At 47.2% G+C, this 24,482-nt stretch overlaps 1 protein-coding gene across 2 annotated transcripts in view; it reads left to right on the top strand.

Annotated features, from left to right (window-relative positions):
- SAG (S-antigen visual arrestin) overlaps positions 1-22,411 on the top strand; it is a 35,042-nt gene extending 12,631 nt beyond the window's left edge. The window contains exons 7-18 of one of the 2 annotated variants that reach the window (XM_020972275.2): positions 124-317; positions 1,870-1,929; positions 2,787-2,863; positions 3,128-3,263; positions 5,280-5,364; positions 6,453-6,525; positions 8,916-9,053; positions 11,396-11,473; positions 13,125-13,148; positions 15,735-15,790; positions 20,318-20,327; positions 21,740-22,411. In XM_020972275.2, coding sequence (XP_020827934.1) covers positions 124-317; positions 1,870-1,929; positions 2,787-2,863; positions 3,128-3,263; positions 5,280-5,364; positions 6,453-6,525; positions 8,916-9,053; positions 11,396-11,473; positions 13,125-13,148; positions 15,735-15,790; positions 20,318-20,327; positions 21,740-21,851 — 1,043 coding nt within the window. In that variant the 3' untranslated portion in view covers positions 21,852-22,411. The remainder of the gene's footprint in view (positions 1-123; positions 318-1,869; positions 1,930-2,786; positions 2,864-3,127; positions 3,264-5,279; positions 5,365-6,452; positions 6,526-8,915; positions 9,054-11,395; positions 11,474-13,124; positions 13,149-15,734; positions 15,791-20,317; positions 20,328-21,739) is intronic. The other variant, XM_020972278.2, reaches the window with a different exon arrangement.
- The last annotated feature ends 2,071 nt before the right edge of the window (positions 22,412-24,482 follow it).

Raw genomic sequence — 24,482 nt, 5'->3', positions numbered from 1 at the left:
AGGGTGGGTCTTCTTCTCAATCCCAGGGGACCCCGGACTTTGTGGAGCACACGTCCCCCCCCCAGTCCGCCCCCCGAGGCGCAGGCTCACGAGGCGCTAACCTTGCCATCTTCTTCTGCACAGTCTTTGTGTCTCTGACGTGCGCCTTCCGCTACGGCCAGGAAGACATCGATGTCATCGGCCTGACCTTCCGCAGAGACCTTTATTTCTCCAGGGTGCAAGCGTACCCTCCCATCAACACAGGGCACACGCCAACCAGACTGCAGGAGAGCCTGCTGAAGAAGCTGGGGATTAACGCTTACCCTTTTCTTCTCACGGTGAGTGTGCCCCCCCCACCGACGCTGGCCCGCTCCTCCCTCCGCGTCCCATTCCCAGATCCCCAAAGCTGCCAGGCCCCGTGAGGGGAAACAGGAACTAAGCCTATCTTTTTTTGGGGGGAGGGGGTTGGTACCATCACAGTAGGGAGCTTTCAGTGAAGAAAAACCCTGTGCCACCAATGTAGATGCAGCCTGCCCTGCAGCTCAGCCTTTTAAGTGCCCGTGTTCCCCAGGGTTCACTGCATCTTATGCTTGTCTTGACACACACTTGCACACACAGCCAGTACTCAAACCCGCCACCCCAGGGTAGTCTTCCCCACCCTGAAGCCAGCTCTCAGGCCATGATATCATATTGTTATCGTTCAGTCATTCTCAGTTGTGTTTGACTCTCCAGGACCCCCGTGGGGTTCTCTTGGCACAGCTACTGGAGGGGCTTGCCGTTTTCTCTCCAGCTCATTGTACAGATGAGGAAACTGAGGCAAACAGGGTGAAGTAATTTGCCCAGGGTCAGACAGCTAGTAAGTGTCTGAGGCCAAATTTGAACTCGGGAAGAGGAATCTTTCTGACTCTAAGCCTGGTGCTCTATCCATTACGCCACCTAGCGGCCCCCATTACATCATGCCGCCTCTCAAAATAACATCTTTATGGTATTTTAAATTCAATCCTTTCTGATAGAAATGTATAATATTTCTGATATACATATAATAATAAATATAATATTTTTGGCATAAATAATAACAACAATGTAATAAATAACAACGATGTAAAAACAAACTGTAAGAATTCTGATCAATTCCATGGCTGCCCCATGATTCGGGAGGCCTGAGGGTAAAGCAGGCAGCCCACATCCATCACCCTGAAGTGGGTGCAGATGCAGGAACTTGTTGGCTCGACCATTCATATTTATTGCAAGAGTTTTATTTTTCCTATTTCTTCCAATGAGGGAGAGGGAAGGAGAGAGGGGAGACGGAAAAAAGCAATTTTTGTTCATTGAAAAAACTTAATTAAAAAAATGAAATGAATACCTTAGCTGTTCTCAGCAATACAATGATTCAAGACAATTCTGTAGGACTTAGGATAAAGGGTGCTGTCCATCTCCAGAGAAAGAACTGGAAGAGTTTGAATGCAGATCAGAGATACTTTTTCATCACTTTATTTTTCTTGGATTTTTTTGTCTGTGTTTTCTTTCACAGAATGACTTACATGGAAATATGTTTTGCAAAGCTTTGCGTGTATAACCTATGTCATATTGCTTGCCTTCTCAGTGAGGGGAGAAGGAGAGGGAGAGAATTTGGAACTCAAAATTTGAAAAAAAAGTGTTAAAATTGTTTTTACGTGTAATTGGAGGGAAAATAAAATATTAAATAATGAACAAAAAACAAATCGAATCTATCTGGAAACCCTGGGTGGCTGCGACATCGCCATCTTGGAACAGAGTGCCTGGCACATACTTGGCACTTAATAAAGGCTTGCTGTTGGACTGATCAGTCGCTTGGCTGATCAATCACCTCCCAAATATCCTGCCCTCAGGACTTTCTCTCTTCTTCCTCAGTTTCCTGACTACTTGCCCTGCTCAGTTGCTCTTCAGCCAGCTCCTCAAGATGTGGGCAAGGTGAGTGGGGCAGGGCCCCAGGAGGAGTGAGCCACAGAGCCCCCTAATCTCCTGCCCAGGAAGTGGGCACTCCCAGCCTGGCGGTGGAGCTGACATTGCTTTAGGAGCTTTCCCAGGAAAATGTGTGGCCTCCCCATGGTCAAACTCCATAGTAAGAATGTTAGCTAACATTTGTACAGGGCACCCCAAAAGTCTGGGTGGATTTTGTAAGCTATTAAAGCTTATGACATGCTCTATATGTTGTCTCTTTCGGTTGTCTCAGAAACCCTGAGAGATGGGCGCTATTATTATCCCCATCTTACAGATGAGAAAACTGAGACTAAGCATTTCAGCGCAAGGGTCGTACATCTAGAAGTGTCTGAGGCAGGATTTGTACTCGGCTCTTGCTGAGTCCAAGTCCGTATTCAGCCACATAATCCAGTTTGATTATGGGCTAAATCCATCGGGAACAAGCCCAGTGTCTGAGTTCGTGGGCTGGCACAAAATGGTCGATATAGATCGGGAGGGCCGAGGCTCACAGTGTAGAGCTGGAGGGGACCCCAGGAGCTGTCCAGCCCTAGCCTCTCATTTCACTAATGAAGATGCTGAGGCCCATCCTGGTTTAGTGACTTACAGGTAGTTGGGATGGAAGCTTCCAGCACAGAGTGGGGGCTCCACCTTTTATCACTTGTTATTTATTGGATTATCATTAAATACGAGCCGCCCACGGAAGAGGTGGCCTAACCCTTAAAAGGGCCTGGCCATGTGGTACCTCTCTAAGATGAGGCAGAAGCTTCCTGGTTTTCTGAGCCTCGAATGCCAGAAAATGAGGCACTGACGGTGGTCGCTGGCTCTCTTTCTCTTTTGATCCTTCTCAGTGTTGCGGAGTGGACTTTGAGGTGAAAGCATATGCCACAGACATCACAGACACGGAAGAGGAAAGAGTGCCCAAAAAGTAAGATGAGGGTTCCCAGCCCCTCCCTCCAGCATCCCTTCACTACCCCTCCTTCCACTTCCAGCTCCTCCAGCGTCCCTGACTCAGAGCTAAAAGGGACTTTGGAGGCCAGCCAGCCTAAAAATGAGAGTGTTTTACAGATGAGGAAACTGAGGCGGGTGAATTGCCCCCAACAAAGATGAAGGGTGGATGAGGGTCCAGTTGGGAGCTCTGAGTTGGCAGGGAAGGTAATCCCAGAAAACCTGAGTTTCTCTGCTTCCACAGGAGCTCCGTCCGCCTGCTGATCCGCAAAGTCCAGCATGCCCCTCCTGAAATGGGGCCCCAGCCCCAAATGGAGACGGCCTGGCAGTTCTTCATGTCGGACAAGCCTCTGCACCTGGCCATCTCTCTCAGCAAGGAGGTAATGAGCACACCTCTCTGGGGGAAGGGAGTCTTTGTTCTTGGCATCCTCCCCCACGCACATACCTCCAGGCACTGCACATCTGAGATGCTCTCCTGGGTGCTCGGAGGCTGCGAAATCATTCCAGAACTCTGGGGGAGCAGGGATCTCCTCCCCGAGGGCACTGCTTCCAACCTTGCAGATCACTGCCTGTCCCTGCCTTCCCACCCCGTGCCACCCGATCTGCTGGGGCCCTTCCTCCTTTCCTCTTGACGTCATGAGGATGCCCCCGGAGCAAAAAGAAGTCATGGCTTCAGGAAGGCAGTTTGCCTCAATGAACAGACCCTCCTGGAGACCAGGGATGGGCTCACCCAGAAATGACCCTTTAAAAAAAACCAGAGAACTTGGCAGCTTCAGCAGCAGAAAGTTGAAAATACAGAAACAGCAAGCTCCCAGCTGCTGACTCAGCTCCCTTCTTTAAAAGGAGACCTTTCTCCAAGGGGAATCCCAACTAGGATAGAGCCCCTGGCTGTCTGGGAGGAGTCAGAGAACCCCAGCCTTTTAGATTTGGAAGGGACCTGGGCTGCCATTAGTCCAACACGTGCCCTAAAAAATCCCCATTGGAACATCCCATACGTGGATTGTCCAGCCTCTGAAGACCTCTGGTGGAAGCCTCTGCAGTCCCAGAGGCTGCTCATTCCTTGGGCGGCTGGTGGCCATTCTGTCTTCCTGCTGGCTAAGGATGCTGTCATCCCAGCTTCTCCAGGCCCAGGGTCAGACCCAGTAAGGAGGAGAGCAGGTGCCCCCCACCCCACCCCAGGCAGCCCATCCCACTTTGGCATGCTTTTTGTTGTTAGCATGCTTTTCCCCTTCATTCAGACTGGATCTGCTTTTCCCAGGGTCTACCCAGAGGTGCTAGAGCCAAGTGGGACACATCTTAGCCTCCGTTCACAGGAAGGCCCTTCATTCAGAAGCTTCTTCCTCCAACCCCCAACAGCTTGCAAGCCTTTTCTTTCCAGACGAAGCATCTCTAGCTTCTTCAGCCTGTTCTTGTGTGACATCGAGTCCAGCCCCTTCCCCTTATTGGTTGCCCTCCCGATTCTCAGTGCTCCTCTTACCTGTGATGCTTCACACTGAATTCCAGATACAGGCTTCAGAACAGGGGCAGAGGGGCCGTGACCTCCCTGTACCTGAAAACTATGATTCTGCTAATCAGCCCAAGTTTGCATTAGCTCTTTGGGGTCATAGTACTAACTTGTAGGGAACTTGCTGGCCACGGACACCCCCAGGTCCTGTTGTGCTATGCTCTAATCGTAGCTCCCCCATCATCTACCTGGGAAGATTCAGTAGGGCAAGAGGTGAATTCTTACACTTGGATTCAGAAAATAAATTGATTTTTTTTTGGACCAAGTGTAAGAATTTATGTTTAGGCCTATTGAATTTTATCCTGATAGATTCAGCCCAATGCTCTGGTCTTCAGGACGTTTTTGGGTCCTGACTGTTGTCCACTCTCCATTCCATGGACACGGACATCCCATTTAGGCCTCTATCCAAGTCACTGATAAAAGGTAGAGGGCCATGCTCTTCAGAGTGGGCGTTCTGGGAAGGTTCTTGGGAAGAGGGGCATGCTTGCTGAGAGCAAGAGCAGGAGCCCCCTAGCAAGCCTTGTCCCGATCGGTCTGTTTCTTAGCTCGGCTTTGTTGGTCAGAGGGTTTGGGGAAGCAGGTGATGCCCAGAGAGGCATGTCAGTAACTGTCAGCTCTTGAAGTGACAACTCAAGCCAGCCTCACTGGTTAAACAGTGGTGGCGTACAGAGCATTAGTCATCCCCGCTCTCTGATCGTCCATTCTTGGCCCCCCTCCCAACGAGAGCCTCCTCCCCTGGACCAAACAGGAAGAACACGTCGCCCTTGCTCTCTCTTCCCTATAACTCAGGGCTCCAGCCACACAGACCCTCCCCAGAGGAGCTGGCCCCGCCATGTTGGAAGGCCATCAGGTTAAGGAAGTGGGTTAATCACCATGTGCTCATTTTTTTCAGATCTATTTCCATGGTGAGCCAATTCCTGTGACTGTGAGTGTGACCAATAACACAGAGAAGACCGTGAAGAAGATTAAAGTGTTGGGTAGGAAGAAACCACCCCTGTGGCATCCTCAGTCAGCGCTAGGCCCTTGCTTCTCTCTTTCTATGTCAGTTTTTGGACTGGGCTGTGCTAAATGAGGACCCTGGGATTAAATGTGGCTGACTCTGCTGTCCCAGAAAAGCACAAAATCAAATGGTCAACATCAGCTTCTCAAAGTATGGCCACGCACTTATAAAGAGATGAGCTGGGGGCCAGAATGACACACCAAAAGCTCAGCCTCTTTCACAAACCGACACACATCTCCATATTACAAATAGAGGCCCTGAAATATCCTTGAGAATTCAACTAATCCACTCATTATCCCAAACCAAACCGTTTTTCCATAAAAAAATTTGGAATGTTTTAATAGATGTTGACATACCAAATACTACTACTATTAATTAATTAATTAATAATAATGGTAAACTTTATATAGCATATCCCTGGGAGGTGGGTGCTATTACTATCCCCAATTTACAGATGAGGAAACTGAAGCTGCTGTAACTAAAGTGACTTGCCGAAGTAAGTCTCTGAAGTAGGATTTGAATGCAGGTCTTCTTGACTTCAAGTCTAGCACTCTACCCACTGCACCACCTAGCAGCCTTAGAATCTACAGACGGTGTGGATGTCGTGAGAACAGGAGGTGGTCTGTCTGCTCCCCCACCCCCACCCCCACCCTCCTGCCTGCTCCAGGGTTTGTCCGGAGGGCGCTTCCGTGAGCCTCCGAAGGCTGAGCTCACATCCCCATACTGTGATGGCTGACATTTATGTTGCACTTAAGGTTTGCATAGTGCTTTACAAATGTTCATTGACACAATTTTCACAGAAGGTGCCATTGGTATCCCCATTTTACAGATAAGGAAACTGAGGCAGAAGAGGTGAAGCGATTTGCCCAGAGCCCTACGACTAGTTAGTGTCTGAGGCTGGATTTGCACTCAGGCCTTCCTGACTCCAGGCCTAGGGCTCTGTGCCCTATGACCCCACAGCTGCCCACTTACCTGGTGTCTGAGATGGCCTGGCGGGGCTCAAAGGCCTCTATGAACTGGCTCCCATCACTCCCTTCAGAACCCGTCTCTCTCTTCTCTTTGCAGTGGAACAAGTCGCCAACGTGGTCCTGTATTCGAGTGACTACTACGTCAAACCTGTAGCCACAGAGGAGGCCCAGTGAGTAGCTCTTCCTCCCCTTCCCCTTCTTTCTGGCCTCCCAGAGGCCCAGGAGTGTCTTGCTCTGATTTCACTCAGTTTGCCTGGTCTGCAGGACAGGGGGTGAGGAAGGGGAAGCAGGGAAGACCCACCGTTGGCCATGGCCCCTCTGCTGTCCTTGCCACCGTCAGGCCTCGAGATAGCCTGGGCTGGCCTCACACGGGGTCCACGCAGACCCTCGGCAGGGGCCAGTCGGATTAGCCTGGGCCCATCCATGCGTCTTCAGGGTTATCCTGGCAGTGGCTGCTGCTGCCCTGCCCCGCCCCCCAAAATGGGCCGATCTTGCCTAGGCTTGTGTGTCCTCGTCATCTGCCCCAACAGAGGGGAAGCAGGCCTTGTTTCACTTTTTCTCTGTAAGCCTGGTGACCAGCACGATACCTGACTAGAGGTCGATGTTCAATAAGTGTCCCCTCCCCACCAAACGCAGGGGATTGCTTCATTTTTATTTTGGTATGTCCAGAGTAGCATGTGTATAGCAGGGGCTTAGTAAATGCCTGTCTATTGACCGATTGGACCAAAGATGATCAATGTGACCATTTTGTGGTCAATAGGTCTTTTATTAAGCACTTTCTATGTGTGCCAGGCCCTGTGTTGGGTGCTGGTGACCGGAAAACAAAAGTGAAACTGACCTGTCCTCAGGAGTTTACATTTTAATAGGAGACAACAGGGACCCACACAAGCTAAAACAGAACAAAGAGTAAACAAAAGTAATTTCATTTAAGGAGGGGAAGAAGACACTGGTAGTTGGCTTGGAAGAAGACTAGGGATTGTATGGTCTAAAAGGTGGTGATGAGGAAAGTGTGTGTCATGCAAAGACATGGAAGTGGGAGATGAGACATAGCATTCTGGTGTAGAGTCTCTCCATGCCTACCTGGGCCACTCCTTTGTCAGCCCCTCCTTGGAGCCTTTCCGTCTTGGAAGGACCACCCAGGGCTTCCACTTTACCTATACAGCTCTTGAGAACTCAGGGTTGCCTGCTTGTCATGATGAGGACCTCAAGGAAGGTCCAGACCCTACCACCAGCACCCAACACAGGGCCCGGCACACATAGAAAGTGCTTGATAAAAGACCTGTCGACCACAAAATGGTAAATGTATTTAACGGTCACATCGATCATCTTTGGTCCAATCAGTCAATAGACAGGCATTTACTAAGCCCTAGCTATACATATGCCACTCTGGAGATGCCAAAATAAAAATGAAGCAATCCCTGCTCTCCAGGAGGCTGCGTTTGATGGGGAGGGGGCGCTTATCGAACATCGACCTCTATCCAGGCATCGTGCTGGTCACCAGGCTTACAGAGAAAAAGTGAAACAAGGCCTGCTTCCCCTCTGTTGGGGCAGATGCCGCTTGGTGCAAGGAAAGCCATGGCCCCCTTCTTTCCCAGACTTCTTTGAGGATTGGATTTCTGGCTCTGTGCTCCTTCTTTGCACACTCAAGGTTTTGCGGCTTTGTCTAGTTAGTTACCAAGCATGGCAGCCCCCTGGACTTCAGGTGGGCGAGAGCATCGGGAAATACAAACTGATTTGTAAAACTAATGTGTTACATTACTTACATTACAACTTATTTTCAAAATGGCCACTTCATGATATGACACCACATGAAAACACAGACCTAAATAAAAGTTTACAGCACACGTTTAAACATTCGACTCTCGCATTTCAGACACATAGAACCTCCTCTCCACAGGACTGCATAAGTCCCAAGTGGACCCAGATCCCCATCAGAGCCATCGGGCTCTTATTTGACTCTCCCTAGAGACTGGGACTGTGACGTAGGCTGGGGTGGTGTCCTCTAACGAGGAGGCTCATAGGGTCATTGATTTGGAGCTGGAAGGGGCCCCCGAGGCCAATCAGGCTGACCCACTCACAGGACAGATGAGGAACTGAGGCCCTGAGAGGCTTGCCTCAGTCATACTGGTAACCAAGAGAGAGCCTGGATTTGAACCCAGGCCCCCTGGCTTGAGTGCCACACTCTCCACTGCTTCTATCTCCTGTTAGTCCAAACTCAGTCCGAGGTTTCTGTTCGATGTCCACAATGTGCTGTGCTAACAATGAAAGTGACTGCAAGTGTGTTAGCTCCCTTCACACAGTGTCTTGGCTTTGTGACTGGCCTAGTTTACATTTTACCTAATTATGTTCTCGGTTTTTCTATGGGAGACTTCTCAAGCCTCTCTACTGGGGGTTGCAGTTGTTATTGGGGGTTTTTTTTCCTGGGCTTCCCCATGAACTTTGGCCATCTGGAAAGAGGAATGTCTATCCATAAAAGGAGATGGCGAGTCTGGGTTTAATTCTGGGGCTTTGGGGCTTCTAATGTGCAATTCTGACAAGTTTTTATTTTTTTTCTTTCTAGTGAAAAAGTGCCACCAAACGGAACCTTAACTAAGACATTGACACTTACCCCCCTACTTGCTAATAATCGAGAAAGGCGGGGCATTGCCCTGGATGGAAAAATCAAGCATGAAGATACAAACTTGGCCTCCAGCACCATGTGAGTTCTTTGAGGTGACACCAGCCAATGCTGTCATAAACCACAGCACCGGGCAACACTGTTACAGGGTCATAGTTCAAGAGCTGGAAGGGTTCCTAGAGGCTATCCAAGCAATTTTACAAATGAAGAAACCAAGGCCCAGAGAGGTCATAGGGTCATTGATCTAGAACAGGAAGGGAGGCCACCCAGCCAGCCTCCCCCACCCCATATTTTATAGATAAGGAAACAGAGGCCCAGAGAGCTTAAGTGACTAGGCCAACATGACACAGCTAGGAGGTGTCTGGGGCAGGATTTGAACCCAGAGTCTAGACATGAGGTCTAGCACTCTCCATTAAGCTATGCTACCTGCCATCTTTCTATTCACAGGCACTCAGTAGGGAGGACCTTTTCTATGACTGTAACCTTTGTCCACGGAGATCCGACTCCCTTGGACCTGGAGCTCTCATTTCAGGGGTGGGGATGAGTTTCCTTGGTCCATCTTCATGGTGGCTGCAGGGAGTTAAGAGTCCTGGATGCCCGTGCAGCTGGAAGAGAACAAAGTCATTAGATGGCCTGAACGGGGACGGCACTTATGAGAACCCTGTCTCCCTAAGCTGCTCTTCAGCCCCAGACAGTAACAAATAGATGCACTAGCTAGGGGTGAAAGGGAGGTGTGACGAGGTTAGGGACACACCTGGGAATCCAGTCCAAAGGAAAGTGAGCGTGGACCGCAAGGCCAGAGCCAAGCCAGAGGCGTGTGAAAAGCTAACTGATTATAAACCAGCACAGTGACACGCTGCAAATTCCTTGTCCCTTGAAGTCTAATGAATCTTCATGGAAATCCCTCTGTCAGTGGGTAAATGGGAGATCCCATTGCTATACATTTGAGGCTGTACTCCTCCCCGCCACTCCAGCCAAAACCTGGAAGTTTAAAACTTGGTGATAGCCTGTAATCTCACACTTGGTTTCACTAGGTGGTTCAATAGTGCGCAGATACCTAGGCCTTGAATCAGGAAGACCTGAGTTCAGATCTGGCCTCAGACGCTCACTGGCTGGGTGACCCTGGACAAATCACTTAACTGATATCTACCTCAGTTTGTTCACCTGTAAAATGGGGATAATAAGAACACCTCCCTCCCAAGGTCGTTGTGAGGAGAAAATGAGATAATATTTGCAAAGCACTTTGTAAACCTTAAAGCATTCTACAAATACTAGCTGGTATTATTATATTATTAATAGTAGTAGTACCCTACGTCTGACTTAAGCTGGCTGTTCTTCTCAGGAGCAGAAGCAGCTTCTGCTAAGACTTCTAAGACTAAGAAGCAGCTTCCTCGTACTCCCCTCCCCCCACAACAAGGTGAGGGACGCTTTAGGATAGGGTCATAGCCACTTCACATAACTATAAAATACATAAAATACTTGGGAATCTAACTACCAAGATAAACACAAGAATTATGTAAATACAACTGCAAACCACTGTTTATAGAAATACAGATGGACCTAAATGATTGGAGAAATATTCATTGTTCATGGGCAAGAAAAGTGAATATAATAAAAATTACAATACTACCCAAATTAATTTACTTATTCAATTCCATACCAAACTACCTAAGGATTAATTTATAGAACTAGAAAAATAACAACAAAATTCCTACAGAGGCAAAAAAGTTCATAATGAAAAACAGTGGAACCAAGGGGGCCCACCCATACCAGATCTTGATCTAGACTACAAAGCAGGAATTCTCAAAACAGTTTAATACTGGTCAAAAAACTGAGAAACCCATCAGTGGAACAGATGAGGTTCACACCATGCAGAGGCACACAGAGACAAGGATTCACCACGTGACGGGGCTTTAGCCCAGAGCCCTGAAGTTTAGAGGGCTGCAACAATGTGAACACTGCTGTCATATAGAAACTACCAAATTTACCAATTAATTAGCCAGAGTAAGTAGTCAGAGAGAGGCAGGGAGGGCTGGTGAATGAAGAACCAGCCTCAGAATTAGGAAGATTTGGTCTCCAGTCAAGCCTTGGACATTTCTTGACTTCATGACCCAACCAGGAGAAGTCACGTGAGGGACCAGAGCCCCAGCGATGCTCAAGGTTACAGGTGAGGCTCAGCAAAAGGAAGGGGTTTCCACACTGGGAGGTCACCAGGAAGTGAGGTGAATTTCCCCCACAGTTGGTATTAAGTTCTTGGATTTCTCGCTCTCTGGCTCAGTTCTCCAGTGTCTCAAGAGTGTATTTCTTGTTGTGACTTCACATGTGAAACAACAAAGAAAGGACTATTTGTTTACCTGTCACCAGGCCCCTAAATGCCCCTTTTGTGGACCATCACCCTCACTTTTTTTTCTCTTCTTGGGCAGTATCAAGGAGGGGATAGACCGAACAGTGCTGGGAATCCTGGTGGCTTATCAGATCAAAGTGAAGCTCACTGTCTCTGGGTAAGTATCCTAAGATGAAGGGAGTCATCTCCATCTTGTTTGTAGGGAAGGGGGAAAGGCCTTTGAGGCTCTTCTCAGCTATTCACCTGTCCTTGGGCCTACCCAATTGAATAAGAATTCTTTCACCTGGGCCAAAAAGAAGTGAAAGGCAGCAGGGGCAAGAGGGACGGACAGTCTAAAGGGGACTAACATGTCTTAGAGGAGGACCTGATGTCTTAAGAGTCTGCCTGTGTTTCTGGGGGTCTTGGGGAAAAGGAGGATCCCCAAAAAGAGGACAGTGTCTCAGAGAGAATAAGAGTACACGGTGCAGGCTGGTGGAGGACCGTAGGTTGTGAGGCACAGGGTGGAAGCTTGTCTTCTCATGGCAGCACCCTAGGACGAAGCCCCAGTCGTCCTACCCTAGTTACATATCTAAGAGGAACAAGGAGCTAAGGGGAATACTCCCTACTCATTACTTCCCAAAATGGTCTCAAAGAAGCATATTTTAAATGTCCATCTGAGACCTCCTCAGTTTTTCATTCATTTGGCTACAATGAGTCTCTAGTTGGGAATGAAGGGGGATGAAGGGGAAAACCACGGCTCAGGAGTCTGGTCGGCCTAGCATGTGATCCTCAGCTCTCCAGGTCTCTGGTGTATTGTTCACTGGGTCAACTGTGCTTAGAGGAATGGATAAGTGTTATGCTTTTCTGGAAAGTATCCAGACATCTCAGAGTTCCAAACAAATCCTCACATCTGGAAAATCAGATTCTCCCTTTGCGACTCTCCAGAGGAGGGCTTCGTCAGAGCTCCAGCTCTTCCCATCACCCAAAGGCTGAGCCTCCCAGCCTTGGGAGCTGCCCTCAGGCCTAGCTCAGGACCTGGCTCTGCCCCCCTGCCCCAAGGGGGCACAGTCTGGAAGTCAGACTGATGTACATACCTAAGCCACTGACTTCTGAGGGGGCCATGGCCAAGTCACCGACAGTACTGTCTCCAAGTAAAAGGAGATATTTGTACTTCTAGGTTCCTTCCCTGCACTAAATCCTAAGTAGGGAGGAATATTTCCACTCATTGTAAATAGGTTCCATTCACACATTGTTCCCATTAGCAATACTTCTTAAAATGGGAAGCTCTCTCTTCTTTTTCCCCATATGGATATAAAAAATAGTATTTGAGTTCCAAGGACAGACAACGAATAACCGAGAGGTTTCATCATCTCCTGGCACCCTGGAGAGACAGTCTGATCATCAGATGATAGATCTGAGCTAGAAAGGACCTTCAGAAGCCATCAGATCCAACCATCCCACTTGACAGAGGAGGAAACTGAGGCCCAGTTTCTGGGATAAACATCCAGGGTCACACTGGCAGGAAGAGGCAAAGTTATGACCCCAGGTTGAGTCTCCTGCCGCAGATCCAGAACCCTTTCCCAGAACTGGACTGATCCTCTGGTTTCATCTGGTTCCCTTGTGTTCCTGAACCGCAGTGATTTTTAGTTCTTACCTAGTCCTTTTGAGTTTGAAGAATGAAGTTGTAAGTGGGTGGTGGGCTCACGGAGCTGAGATGAGCTAGGAGGAGAAAGTTCCTGAACTTGGCCATGGTGTTGAGAGCCTCCATTAATACCTGAAATATGTGGAGCTCCGTGGTTTAACACCTTTCTATTCTTTTTGTTTCCTAGCTTTCTGGGAGACCTCACCTCTAGGTAAGTTGATCTACTTTCTTCCATTGTCGTCCTTATTATTAAAATAAGGCCTCTCTCTCTCTCTCTCTCTCTCTCTCTCTCTCCTCTCTCTTCTCTCTCTCTCTCTCTCTCTCTTTCTCTCTCTCCTCCACCTCTCCCTTTCTTTTTCTCATCTACTTTCATGAATGCAGCTCTTCTCTCTCTGCAGATAACTCTCAGCCCGAATCTCTCCCCTAAACTCCTGTTGCCCACTGGCCATTTCACATTCGGTGTCTCCTAAGCATCTCCAGCTCATCGTGTCTGAAGTAGAACTCATCTTGCAGCCCCAAATGCTCCGCTCTTCCCAACATCCAGTTCCTCCGGGTCACAATATTGGAATCATCTTTAACCCTTCCCATGTTCCCCCAACCCCACATCCAGTCTGTTTACAAATCTTGTCAATTCTACTTCAGTCACATTTTTAGTCTGTCCTTTCCTTTCCGTTAGTACAACCACCACTTGGGTCAAGCCCCATCACTTCCCCCATAGACAATTTCAGTTGCCTGCTAATTAGTCCCCTGCCCCCATTCTTCCAGTCTCTCTGGTCTCCAGCCATCCTCAGCCCAGCTGCCGGAGTGATAGTCCTAAAGCACATCAGTCCCTTGCTCAAGGGGCACCTCCAGCTGCACCGGCCTTTCCAGCCCCACTGCCCATCTGTCTCCTTCATGTCCTCAGTGTTCCAACCAAACTGGCCACCGTGCTGTGCCCATACGCGGTATTGCTTCTCCAGGCTTTGGGTCCCCATACCCATCTCACCTCAGCCTCATGGAATCTCCAGCTTCACTCAGAGCTGAGCTCAGGGACCACCTTCGGCCTGGAGGCCTATCTTGACCCCTCCCCCCGGCAGGAATGATTCTGGAAGAAACAGCAATATTTTGGCCAAAGAGGTCATAAGACAAGAGGGTATGCGTAGGTCCTGAGCGCAGAGGAGAATCACTCTCTCATCTTTCTTCCTTCTCCATTTGTCCTTTTCTCCCTGCTTTCTTTCCTGATTCCTCTTCCTTCTCTGAACCTCAGGCATCATGATAAATTCTTTACAGGTCTGTACTTATACAAGATCTCATTCACTCTTGGTCACCAGTCTTTCTGACGGCTACTTTTTTAATTGATACATTTAATTTTGACACAATAAACACATTGCAACGACATGCCCAAACAATGGCCCCTAAAAAGCTTGATCTCTGAAATCATCTAAGTGAAGCTGCTTCTAATAGCGTCAATGCCACTGGTGGAAACCATCCCTTTCGGCTTTTGTACTGTATCAGCTGGCAGTAAACAGGAAGTGTACTGTAACTTTGATAGTGTAGCAAGCCTAATGTAGCAAATTTTATATAGGATGACAGCCCACGTGAAGCCTAGGTGGGATTGGATGGGCTGTGTTTTCTTACTCTAGCTGAAAACTATGCCAACCTTACTTCTGTCCAACTGCTACTGGCTCATTTCCTCGTTAATTCTCTCCCTCGGTTCTAAGGCAATCAATCAGGAGATGTTCTGATATTACCTAATAAATAAACAGAAATCTAGTCTCATTAAGTAACAAATTAGCTCTGAGCCCCTAGTTTATAAATCAGAGAAACTTTTTACCCGAAGCTTTCATCCCTCTCCCTTTCAAACTCAAACCCTCTCCCAGGCTCCATTTTATAGGCTTAAACAACATCAGTGTTATAGCTCATGCAGTTTATTATAGTAGCAAATAATAAAACAAAAACAATTATTTACAACTGATTACGGTGAGTAAAGTCCATAGCTTGAGTCACCACTCTACAAGAGAGATATGGAATAGAATATTCTCGCCAATGCTGCCACTAACTCTTCCTCAACTCTAGAAAAACAGTGCTCTCAGAATGGTCATTCGATTCTCTTAAAAATTCTATTCACGTCTCTTTACAAAATGTTTTTCTCACAGTATCTCCTCAAACGTTTTCCTTGACAGTTACTCAGTCTCTCAGAAAAGTTCATTTAATCCTTTCTCTCTGTGCCTCAGTTTGTCTCCAGCCATGACACTTAAAGTATAGCGCCCAAGATTCTATTCTCTCTCTCTCAAAGTCTCCATGAAAGGGGCTAATTGAACTAGAGTTACAAAACTGGACTAGAATACCAATAGTATCTTTTCGGTTTGACCCAAGTTTTGTTCTCTATTAGCATCTTCATTTATGCTGCATCGTCATCTGACCCTGGTTTCTTTACTTGGTGTCACTTCGTATACGTCCTCTTGTGTTTCTCTAAAGTGTTCCCCTTCACTGTCTCCTAGAGCGTAGTAATATTATATTATGTTTCTATGCCATAGCCAGATTAGTTTACGAGGAAGAAAATAGGACTCCTCTCCCACACAGATTTCACCGAGTCGATGACGCTGATGACCAGGAGCATCAGCAGCCTGGGAGTGTACCGCCTGGGCGCCACAATAGGAGGCCGAAGCCTTTCGTGAAAATTTTGAACTTGACCACTGACAGATTTTGAGTTGATGTATCACCCAGTTTTTCTTTAGCCTTCGTTCTGAGTGAACTCCATGTACTAGATATGTATCCGTGGTTGTGCATTGACTCCCATCCTCTCCTTTTCTTACAGTGAAGTGTGCACCGACTTACCATTCCGCCTCATGCACCCCCAGCCCGCAGATCCAGGTCAGTGGCTCCATGCTTCTGGAGGCTCTGCTTTTTCATTACTTATTTGCTCTTAATGCACTTCCTCTTGCAGGAAGAGAATGTCCAGATGTGCAGAAATTCTCTGCGTCCAAAGGAATCTTTGAGACATCCCCCCAAATTAGAACACATGTTGGCTTTGCTTTGTGGACAGAGACCCTTTGTCATAGAACAATTCAATAGCGAGTGTGGGGTATGGGGCCCTAGGTTCCCAGCACTAATGTCGGGCTTTACTGTTAGTGATTCTGAACCCCGCCCTCCCATGGGAGGCTCGGTGTGCCTCAAGCAGAAAGAGCGCTACATAAGGTCCGGAAGTCCTCCCAGCCTCCCACTGACCTTAGGCCAGTCCCTTCCCCTTTCTGTGCCTCCATCTCCAAATCTGTAAAAGGAGAGAATTGGATTAAATGGTCTCCCAAATGTCTTCCCTTGCTAAAGCTTTAAAGTTCTCTACCTTTGTTAGGAGAGACAAGGTACAATTGAAATCAAAATTTGTGACTTATAGTCCCCCAGTACATACATGTATATGTAAACATGTGCATGTATACATATATATATACACATACATGGTACATGTATGTGGAGAGTGTGGATACATGTATAATATTTTGTGTGTATATGTATATTTAGATAAATGTATATGGATTATGTGTATATATATATATGGGGGAAAAGAGGGAGACAGAGAGAGACAGAGAGAGACGCAGAGAGTGTTCTGGACTATCTGAAGAGACTTGTGATTCACCAGTGTGGAGAATTCCCTCCATGGAAGACCCTCCCTGGGACCCAGTAGATCAATACTAAGGAGCTGCCTGAGCTACAGAGCAGTTCCATGGTACAGGACAGTGGAAAAGACCTTCATGTGCCTCTGTGTGGAGTCACAGGCTTAAGCTGAAATCCTGCCTCTGACCCTTATGACTGGTATGACCACAGCAAGGGACTTCCTCCTCTGGCCTCAGTTTCCTTCTCTCTCAAATGAGAGATTTGGCCTCCAATGCCTCTGAGCAGTTCTAGGACTTAATCCTGTTTCAGAAAATGGATTCAACAAGGAACAAGGTTCTTTCCCCAAGTCCCACATGAACCTAGGACATTTTCAGTCTTAGAAACCCCAGTGGATAGCGTTCGTGGTATCATCCCCATTTTGCAGATGAGGAAATGGAGGCTTGTTGACCTAGAGCTGGATCCAGAGGCTAACTAGGCCAAGCCCTCATTTTACTGGTGAGGGGCTGAATTCCAGAGAGATTCAGTGATTTGCCATACCAAGGTTACATAGTTGGAAGAAGAGTCAGAATTTAAACCCAGGTCCTTAGATTAGAAATCCAATGCTCTTTCCCCTGTACCAAGATGTAAAGTAACTCACCAGGGAGTTTTTCCATTTCCTCTTTATGGCCCTAATGCCTAGCATGGGGGTTGTCATACAGTAGACCCTCGATAAATGTTTGTTGAAGAAGTGATCATACAAATGCATCAGTGTTAGAGCCAGAATTTAAATCAGTGTCTTCCGACACCACGGCCAGTTGTTGTTTTTCCTGAACGCGCATGTCCTTCCCTGTAACCACGGCTTGGGAGTCAGAGCTGTGGTACTTACTCTGTTATGGTTCCCACTTAGAAAGGTTCAAATCATTTCCCCTTCATCTGAAGCTGTTCTTTCCCCATCTTTCTTAGCTGACCAAACACGGTTAGTCTTTATGCATAGGTGGAAATCCAAAAGGTGCCTAGTTTCTAAAATATTTTTTCACAGGATAGTTTTTTCATTCAGAAAAATGATGTAAGATGAGAACAATTATAACCATTATTATTATTATCTGTTAACTTCTAGCAATGAAACATTCTTTAAGTGCTAGTTTTGGCATGTGGCTGCTAATCACACAGAGAAGGATCCTATTTGGAGGGTAGTGGGAAGAAAGTCAAAAGCCGCCAGAAAGGGCCCTTCTTAGTGTCCTCAAGGCGTGAAAGAGCCGAGTGGTTCTGGGTTGTTTTCTCCCAGCTGGCAGAATTCCATTGTTAGGATTGAGATGCCACTTAGGAACTTTAGGAACGGTCTATATAACAGGCAGATTTGTGGCCCCCCCATCTCTCTTTTTTTTCCTTCCCTCCCTCTCTCTCTTTCCTTCCTTCCTGTCCCTCTCCCTCCCTCCCTCCCTTTCTCTCTCCCTCCTCTTCCTTCCTTCCTTCCTTCCTTCCTTCCTTCCTTCCTTCCTTCCTTCCTTCCTTCCTTCCTTCCTTCCTTCCTTCCTTCCTTCCTTCCTTCCTTCCTTTCTTTCTTTCTTTCTTTCTTTCTTTCTTTCTTTCTTTCTTTCTTTCTTTCTTTCTTTCTTTCTTTCTTTCTTTCTTTCTTTCTTCCTGCCTTTCTTCCCCCCCTGCCACCTACATGTTTTTTGCAAGTCTGCATTTAAAAACATAACTCTGAGGAGTCCCTAGGCTTCACCAGAGTACCCAAGGGGTCCATGTCACAGAAAAGGTCAAGTACCCCCAGCCTACACAATACAAATAACATTTACTAGGTCAGCAAAAGTATATCTGAAGTGAAGACAACGTAACAAGTAGCTTTTGGTTTTGCCATGCCTTTCTAAGTAGTTTCTCAGCCTTGCTAGTACCCTAATATAGGAATTTGCATTTATTGATGAATAGGCCACCCACAGTTACTTTGGAATATGTAAAATGGCTCAAACTTTTAAAAATAATTTTGTATTCATTCTCACCCACTGTGTACTTTGCCAAATGCATTTTTTGTGGTCATATATTTTGAGGGGAGAGAATGCCATTCATCTGTTTTTGATTCATTTATTCTTATGTCATCTACATACCATCTTTAAGAAGCATGGGATAGCCAGAAGCCTTCCAAACCTTCTAAATAAAGTCCTCATAAAACCGGAGTTAGGCCCAGAGTTCTGGATTTTAGCATCAAAAGGTTGCCTTTGGTTCATTTGTGGAGCTCTGACTATTCATCAGTTGTTCAGTTCCCCACATGGGGCTCTTCCCAAGTCCCATCATGCACAAACCGTTGTTGTTATGTGCTGGTCACAGTTGCCAAATTTCACCAATATTGCCAACCACTGGCTGTTCCATTGGCATCTTTATGATGTGAGGAAAACCCATGGAAGGACTCCAGTACATTGGGTGGACTCCTTCTGGTGAACTTATGGGAAGCTATGGATAAGAGTTGAACAGGGTAAACAGGCAAAGGGAACGCTGCGATGTAAGCCAAGTATATAATACTGTGGGCGTCCACAAAAGTGTTTTATTACTGTGTGTTTGGCAAGACATAGTCATAAATAACGACTAAATAATACAGCCATTTCAAACACACGTCAACACAAATTTCATGGTGTCTCCAACAGTACCTCTCAGATGTATGCTGAGGTTATTCATTATCAAGTGTGTGAAAATGAAAACAAATTCTATTAAAACCAATCTTCACATACTTTTAGACTTATTAACATGCAGCCTCTTAAAATGTCCGGTCAGTATAAATAATCTGAAACAGATGCCTTAGTTTATGAGGCATTAAGTGAACACCTACTTTATACAAACACTGGGCCAAATGTTTGGGGAGCTATGAAAGGCATAAAGGACCACAGCGGGGCTAACAATTTGGGGGGGGGGGAACATACCAGCAAGCATATCCCTGCGACACTGGGTGAAATGATGTCACAGGAGGTGCCTCGTTCCATAGGCATTGGGAGCTGAGTTGTGGTGTGACAAATTTTCTCAGTGGATAGGGTGCTGTGCTTGGAGTCAGGAAGCTGAGTTACAATTCTGCCTCCTACACTTGCCAGCTATGTGAACCTGAGCAAGTACGTGACTTTCTTAGGGCCTCAGTTTCTTCTTCTGTAAAATGAGGAAATCAGCCTCGATGATCTCTGATGACCTCCAATGCAGTTTGAGCAACCCTTCAGGGAGACCGTGGCCATGTGCAGATTCACTCCTAGGGCTCCTGGCCTAGAAGGAGCATTGGAGGTGGTAGGTGAAGCGTGGGTGATCTGCTAACGGATCACAGAGAAGAGAAAGGAAGGCGGCATTAAAGCAACCCATTCGTGGCCAAAGCCTCCTTTCCGCCTCAGTGAAAATCTTTTTGGTTCTTTTTTCTGTACAGAAATGTTCATGCTTGTGGATAATCGTTAAAAATCAATGAAAAATAAAATTCTATAAAGTCTGTAAAAGTAAGAAGGCAGAACAGCCTTCCAGGTAGGAAAAGCCACGGAGCCTGGAAGACGCGCACCCCATCCATTGATTCATGCAGCCCATGCCTCTCAAGCCTCTCGCCACAAAGTTGTTTGAAAGGCTGGCGCCCTCAGACCTGCTCATTCCCCAATGTCCCCAGGAGAGGCCCTGCCTCCAAATGAGCTGGCTTTGCATCATCATTTTGCTTTGTCACAAGAAAAGGCAGGGACAGGGCCCCGAGTCAGGCAAGATGATCTCCATAGTACAGAGGGTCAGAAAGAAAGAAGCCAATGCCTTTCTGCTGCTCACTAACGGCTTTCTTCTCTCCTTTCCTGCTCTCGCTGACAGCCAAGGAAAGGTAAGAAGACCCTTTAACCCCGTCCTCTGGGGTTCTGACAGGTTGTCCAGGGAAGGCGGGAGGGATTAGCCCTGGTCTGCCTGGCCCCAAAGAGCAAGGCCAGGAGCGAGGAGGGATGGGCCGGGAGGAACATTTTGGCCGGCCATCGGAACAACGGGAGGTGCCCAAACTGGGCAGCTGGGGAGGGAGGAAGTGGCCTCTCATGAGGGATCTGCAAGCCTCTTGTTGAGGATCTCATAGAAATGAGTGTGTTGGTTCAGTCCAGTTTGGACTAGACGGCCTCCAAGGCCCGTTCCTGTCCTGCTAAGGATTTTATTGGAATGCATGAGTAAACGAGTGAAGGAATCCATGAAAAAGCACTTCTTGGGTACTTCTGATGTGCTCAGCACTGGGGATGATGCAAACAGAAAAACTTGAGACAGTCCTTCCTCTTGGGAAGCTCACACTCTAAGTGGGAGAGACAACAAATAGGAGAAAGTTCAATGTCAGTGCAGAGGAAGAAGTGTGGAATCCCTAAGGGTGCAGCGGTGGATGGATGGCAGGGCCTGGGTGTACACAAACCTTTGTTCACACACACACCTCCATCTCCTGCTCCATTCTCCTCCAGTTCCAGCTCATAGGGGTGTGTGTGTGTGTGTGTGTGTGTGTGTGTGTGTGTGTGTGTGTGTGTGTGTGTGTGTGTATGTGCATGAACTTGCATGACCTGTGGGTCTCTGAGTTTCCTCCATGTTCTACCGGGACAGCCCAGCCATCCATCCTCTCTTCTGGTCCTTAGACTTTTCAAGAACAAATGTAAGAACACTCACAATAGATCTGGCACTGAGGAAAAGAGACATCTCTCTTTTTCCACTCAAATTCAAGAATATTTTAAAAATCAAAACATTGAGAAATGTGACCTGAGAGGGCAACCTGGGGCAAGCAATGCTACTGCTTATATCCCCAAGGTAGGAGAAGCCATCAAATTTCTGGTGGTCTCTGAACTCAGGAAAAAAAATTACATCTTTTTTTCCCACAAACCTCTAAAATTTAGCACTTCCTTCAAGTGTGATTTTTTAAAAAAATTATTCTGAGAAAAGATCCATAAACTTCACCAGACTGGCAAAGAGGTCCATGAGGTAAAGAATCTGGAGCCAGAAGAAAGTCAGGGTGTGAGGCAGCTAGGTGGTGCAGTGGATAGAGCACAGGCCCTGAAGTCAGGAGGATCTGAGTTCAAATCCAGCCTCAGACCAAATACTTGACACTTACTAGCTGTGTGACCCCGGGCAAGTCACTTAACCCCAATTGCCTAAAAAAAAAAAAAAGTCAGGGTGCTACGTGGAGGGCAAACAGCAACCACAGGTTCCTAACAAGACTTCGGCCATCACTTCAAGAATTGTGTGATGATCCAGATGTTTGTCTGTCTTTCATTTCAGCTCAATGGGTGAAGATCTGGTCTTTGAGGAGTTTGCTCGTCAAAATCTGAAAGACATAGCTGATAATGAAGAAGAAAAAAAAGATAAAGAAGCACGAGTGACTGATGACTGAATAGAATGATGACTGAATGGTGTTGGTGCAGAGAATGTAGTTTATAGGATTGTAGCTCTACATCTGGAAGGGACCTTAAAGCTTATTTAGTCCAACTACTTCGTTTTACAGAGGAAGAGCTAAGGCCCCATATTTCTTTCAATGTTGTAAAAGTGAAACAAACTTAGTTACCCATAGTCATAATCTCATCTATCCCTTTAGGAGACAAACCTCATTAAACTGGCTCTCTAGGTAAACTAAGTCAGTTTGTAGATTAAACCACTTAGAGGCCTCAGCAAGTGCTAATTTGAGAGGGGAGGTTTGCGTATGGTCCAGGTCCACAAAAAAGCTCAGTGAACATAAACACCATGAAACTAACCAACTGGCCTAAGGAATCCAGTAAAGATCACTGATCTTCAATAATATCAAGTCACCAAGGGTCTGCCTCCAGACCCCTCTATGGCACCATGCTGACATCCAGGCCAGCACAGGAAGCAGAATAGCCAAGACAAAAGACAGATGTAGTTTGTGTCGTCATGGACTTTCCCCTCCCCCATTGCTCAAATAAATAAAGTTTGAATAGTGGCTAAAAAACAGGTGAATTTGTGTCACGTTGACCACCTGGAGAGGGCCTGGGTTGTTGGAGCTGCCACAAAATAGGAGACAATTTGGAGTACCTGAATGGCCATCATGAGGCAAGATACAGGGATGGAAGCCAGCTGCAGGCTGAACTATCACTTAGATCTGACCAGGAAGGGAGAAACTGAGACCATAGATCAGGAGATAAAAGGACCTCAGAGATCGTAGGATCATAGCTTCAGAGCAGGAAGGGAACTTCGGGGCCACCTAGTCCAAACCCCTCATTTTACAGATGGGGAAACTGAGGCCCAGAAAGAGGAAGTAACTTGCCCAAGGTTACTCAGGTAATAATGGGATTTGAATCCAGGTCCTAAAGTGCTGGTGCACAGAATTGAGACAGCTGACCTCAGAGTCAGGAAAACTGGGTTCTAGTCCTACCTCTGACCCAGGCTGACCATGTGACCCTAGGCAAGTCACTTGCTGTCTTGGTATCCCAGGCAACTCTCGAAGACTCAAAGTCCATATAATCATAGGTTTCTAAGCCACTGAGTCCAGATGAGGAAACCAAGGTGCCTTTGGGCAGGCTTCACAGTTCCAAGCTCGGGGATCTATCTCCCAAGACCACAAGCCATCCCTGGTGCAGAGCAGTAGATGAAGTGTTCCCTACACCAATGAAATCACAGCTCTGGGCACTGGTGTGCAAGGCTCTGCCCCTTTGTCGCTTAGGCTTTTGGGTATGTGATCTTCAATTTCTTCAGTGGAAGGAACTCCTCAGTGAGGAAACATCTTTGGTCCCTGAGGATCTGACCTGCCACTCACAACCTGAGAGGAGCTAGCCAGGGCAGAAAGACAGTACACAGCTTGCCCTGGGATGGCGTTGTTGAGGTTTAGGGGTGCTGGGACCCCAAAATAGCGATGCAGGTCCTGCCTCGAATGAATTCAACCTGAGCTTTCTCTTAGCCAAAGACAGAGTTTATTAGAACACTGGTCAAGGCGGGCATGATTCTAAAAACCCACGCTTTGGTAGATGAGACTAACTCTTTTTACAGGAAAACGATGTGTGGGAGGATCTTGGATGGGGGTGGATAGTAGGCTGGGGTGACCCAGGAAAGGCCAGGTACCCGGGACCTGGACCGGTAAAGGAGTCTAGATGGAATTAAGAGTAGGAAGTGGCTGGGATAATCCGGAGGTTACAGACAATGAAGGGCTGGGCTAGGGTTAGAGGTAACAGAGAATTGGAGGTTTGGGTGTAGGCCACAATGAAAGGTCAGTTGGAATGAGTCGATGCCTCAGGCGAACGCCAGAGACTTGGCCACACAGGGAAGTTCAAGGAGAGTTGGGGGGGGGGGTGGTTTCCACCTGTTAGCATGAGGGTCCAAACCTCTTTATTCCAAGACCAGGCATCCCCACCAAAGCATGCTTGGGGAGAGTGCCTTTACTTTATGTGCTTTGGTGAGGAGCATCTGGGCCAGCTCTAGATTTTAAAAAATAAACTGAGACTAACAGTATCTGCATTCACATCCATCTATGGAATTCTAGACCTCGAAATCTTTTCCCCACCATTTTCAGTGGCGAACACTCCAAGCTTTACTGCTCCAAATTCAGGGAATAGGTCATTTTTACAAAGGTCACCCCTGTGAATTAGCAATGACCGAGCATTTGAGCACTTGCTTTAATAGCAGGCACTGTGCTAAGCCATGAGCCTACAAAGAAAGGAAAAAAACTGCCTTCCAAAGGCTCGTATTCTAATAGGATTGGACTCGAGTGACCTCTCTGGTCCCGGCTGCTCTGACATTCCATGACCTTGCCTGATCAGCACAAGGAGAATCCACCGGATAAGCCGATTGTAGAGGCTCCAGCTGGTCCCAAGTGCAGTAAACAGCCAGAGGCCTGTTGGGACCACACTGAACTGTCTGGGGGAAATGCCATCTCTTCTTCCCCACTCCTGTCCTCACCCTTCCCTTCTCTTTTCTGGGCTCACTTCCTTCCTCCCAGCTCCCACCCTTCTTCATCATCAGCTCTTTTCCCTAGAATCTCTCTCTTCTTCCCTGCCTTGCTGAGTCTAAAGACAGA

Source organism: Phascolarctos cinereus, unplaced genomic scaffold, assembly GCF_003287225.1.
Source record: "Phascolarctos cinereus isolate Bilbo 61053 unplaced genomic scaffold, phaCin_HiC Scaffold_5;HRSCAF=322, whole genome shotgun sequence".
Classification (NCBI taxonomy): Eukaryota; Metazoa; Chordata; class Mammalia; order Diprotodontia; family Phascolarctidae; genus Phascolarctos; species Phascolarctos cinereus.
Note: the sequence above shows the minus strand (reverse complement) of the source record. Positions and strands in the feature narration are given on the sequence as shown.